The sequence below is a fragment of the Cucurbita pepo genome, chromosome LG04, assembly GCF_002806865.2.
Source record: "Cucurbita pepo subsp. pepo cultivar mu-cu-16 chromosome LG04, ASM280686v2, whole genome shotgun sequence".
Lineage (NCBI taxonomy): Eukaryota > Viridiplantae > Streptophyta > Magnoliopsida > Cucurbitales > Cucurbitaceae > Cucurbita > Cucurbita pepo.
In genome coordinates, this window is record NC_036641.1 from 7,792,776 (window position 1) to 7,796,241 (window position 3,466).

Sequence of the window (3,466 nt, forward strand, 5' to 3'; positions counted from 1 at the left end):
AAAAAAAAAAAAAAAAAAAAAAAAAAAAAAAAAAGGTGGTACACAGGAAAGACCATATTATAAAAATGAACACCCACCACTGCCGAGAAGGTTACAATGTTGGGCTTCAAATCTGGTGCTTCGAAGCGAATAAAAGCTCCTTTATTTCCCATCTGCAATGTCATTATGGCAGACCATCGGTTCAAATTTTATAGGGAAAAAACATGAAAGAACTTGACTTTGGAAACAGAAAAGAAGAATCAGCACCTAAGCCCTAATGGGAGAAGAATTTAGTCTACTACTACTAAAAGCTGAAGTAATATGCTATTTTTCTTCTAAAACAATTAGTAATGTATGGATAATATTGCACCAACCAAGGAAAAAGAAATTACCTGATCACAATAATTGGGAGCAGAAAATACTGTAATAAGTTTTCCATCATGCTCGATTTCATACCCTTCATCCTTGACTTCATGGGATCGCACAATTAAATCTGTCGAGATATTGGTAGTTCATGTCATCAAAAACTGTTATCATTCTCAACCAAACATAATAGATACATAACTAGAAAACAGCTACCTAAGTTGTTCTCCTCCAAGAATCTTTTAGTGACATCTGCACCGAAGGCCAGACCTACACCACGTTTACTGGGTCCCCTCCCAGGATTAGGTTGTGGATCACTCCATAGGATTTCACACATTAATCCTGTTACACAAAAGTGACAGGAAAATTAAGAAATATTCAACTTAGGAATATAAGAAGAATGATTTTTTGTGCTCGAGAAAAACCATACTGACTTTTCAGGCATGTTTCTTTGTGCAGAAAATATGCATTAGAGTTTAGATGAGCAATAAAAGATTAAATAAAGAGATTAAATTATGCATCTCACCTTCCTCAGGGGGTTCGCAAAACCGATCTATTGCTCTGATTTCAGAGAGTTTTACCCCATCAACACTAAAAAGACCACCATGAGCCACGAAAACCTTCTCATTTAGAACATAAGCCAAAGGTAAAGAGCAAAATACTTCTGCAAATAGTTCCACAAACGTTTCATTCAACTTAGACCGAACTTCACCCTCAAAGCCATAGATCTTGTTCATGCTCTTGCTTTCGTGATTTCCTCTGGACAAATGCATAGCTGAAAGTAGACAAATGATATAAAAAGTCATTGGATGAAAGAAAATTCACAGGACACAAGGGAGCAGTTGATGACTAAATAAAACCATATATGATCTGACAAAAAATTGTGATGGTGAAACAGTACAGTGCAAGCACATATAGGAACCTTTTAAGGAGATCAGACAATAACATTTGCAGTTTTACACTTAGTAAATCAAGTTAAATGTCGGGTTAAGATCCATAGAGCTTCATAATTAAATTGTTTTTACCTCTTCTGGATTTCGTGAAATTAAGTTCGACTAACATTCAGCTATAGTACAATCATGAAAAATTACAGCAATCAGAGCTCACAGCTCAAGTTCCTTGCTTTCCAAGATTTTTCTTCCTTGGATATAAAGAACGACTTTCAAAATTGCTATAACCTGCCTTAGTGTCATAGGCTTGTAAAATTTTGCGGGAAGAAGTCCATCTAAGATTTACGGTGTAAAAATGTTTGGAGGAAATTCACCTGCTGGAGACATGCACTTGAATGCAAACAACGTGAGAATGACCTCCACAGAAAATGAACCTCTATCCACGAAGTCTCCATTAAAGAGGTATGGATTTTCATCTGATGGAAGCCCATTAAGCTCGAATATATTTAAGAGATCATAGAACTGCAGACATCATAAAAGGTATATTATGCAAGCATGCCTACCATCTACAATAAAACATAAACAAGAAATACAATAAGGAGATTCAAATAAAGGAAAAATAAAACACAGCTGTATTATGTAAAAAGAGATCCCAATATTGTGCAACTCCATTGATGCGCAAGTATGGATAAAAAAAAAAAAAAAAAAAAAAAGAAAAAAAAAAAAAAAAAAAAANGCAAAACTTTCGATGATCTAATTCCTTTTATCACTAAACTGTCCATTTCTGAACATAACTAGTATATTTAATGGCTCCACACATGTTCACCACTAGGACAGGTGATATCATAAGTACGTATATTAACTCAAAGAAACCTTACCTGACCATGTACATCACCACAAACAGTTAAATGTCTGCCCTCTGGGATGTTAACATCTACAAGAGATGGAAGGGCACGCAAGATTTCTCTGACTTGTAATACAATTTGGAATGCATATCTACAAATTCAATAGCAACATTAAAAGGCATATTCATGCCACTGATTAATGACGTCAATCATTGGACCTACCTCTTGTGCAAGCTTTTCTGGTTTTTAAAATCTTCAATCATTTTCTTCACAAAATCCAGTGTTACAACATCTCCTTCTATCTTTGCACCAGTATACTGTGGCTCAACATCTACAATTAAAGCATAAACGAGCCTTACTTCGTCACAAAGCAATTAATTTTTTGTAAAAAAGAAAACAAAAGGTCATAGAACAAGAAAAATGTGATTTAACATAATTATCTTAAATCAATAAGCAGAAAACTAAGAACAAAGAAAAAGGAAATTAAAATTGTAATTAGATGATCTCTTAATATCTATAACATTTGACCCACCACTGGGTCTTGCTAAAATTCAAGAGAATGGACTAGAGATTTACTTCTATTGTTAATCTTTAACAGAAGTTTAAAAGTTGATTAAATGGATAAAATGATAAAATGAGCCATTTCCTAAAATATGTGGGTGGATTCTTGGGGGGCTGGGGATCTAGTTGCACAAGCTGCAAGGTGAGAACATTTCACGTAAGAGAAATTACCGATTGCATGAAAATCAATGGAATCAGCCACTGAACGCCTCTGAGCTTCTGGTACTGCTATTGCTTCTTCGAACTTAAGCTTCATGACTGCCTTTTCACATTCCTTCAATTTCTTAGCAGCATCACGATCATTGGGACAGATCTTCTTGAGCTGCGCAACACAAAACAAATATGATCGAACGGTTGTATATATCAAATATTATATAAGTTGAAACTTGGAATTAAATTTGGGACGTCAGAAAGAAAGCAACAAAAACAGTTTAACCCTCTCCACCTCCTTAGTTTCCCAACAGCCACCAGTCCCACCATATTGAAAAAGAGAGAGATCAACAAATAACTTTTCAGAATAATGACTAAAACAGATCAGACAACAATAAAAACTCCAACTGAAATTTCTGCTGTTTAAAAGGGAACAGACAGACAAATGAGAATAGCAATGCAATACAACTTGTATTCAGATGTTAAAAGCCAATAAGAGCCAATCGCAGCTTCCACCAATGACATGAGCCAAGGCTTCAAAACGAAGTGTCCCTTTGAGTACAAGAAAAGATGGTACAACTTGTGTCTTCGAACCTGTTGAAAATCTTTAAGTGCTTCTTTAAGTTTTCCCATAGCAAGAAAAGCTGCACCTCTCCTGTAATAACCCTGTCATAAAGA

General features: G+C 35.1%; 1 protein-coding gene across 4 annotated transcripts in view; it reads right to left on the reverse strand.

Annotated features, from left to right (window-relative positions):
• Positions 1-3,466, reverse strand: part of LOC111793411 (serine/threonine-protein phosphatase 5-like) — an 8,911-nt gene that overhangs the window by 683 nt on the left and 4,762 nt on the right. For all 4 annotated transcript variants that reach the window (XM_023675266.1, XM_023675267.1, XM_023675265.1 and 1 more), the window contains exons 6-12: positions 2,300-2,408; positions 2,111-2,228; positions 1,607-1,754; positions 869-1,117; positions 559-684; positions 372-472; positions 78-152 (exon numbers count right to left, since the gene is read on the reverse strand). In XM_023675266.1, the coding sequence (XP_023531034.1) occupies positions 78-152; positions 372-472; positions 559-684; positions 869-1,117; positions 1,607-1,754; positions 2,111-2,228; positions 2,300-2,408 (926 nt within the window). The remainder of the gene's footprint in view (positions 1-77; positions 153-371; positions 473-558; positions 685-868; positions 1,118-1,606; positions 1,755-2,110; positions 2,229-2,299; positions 2,409-3,466) is intronic.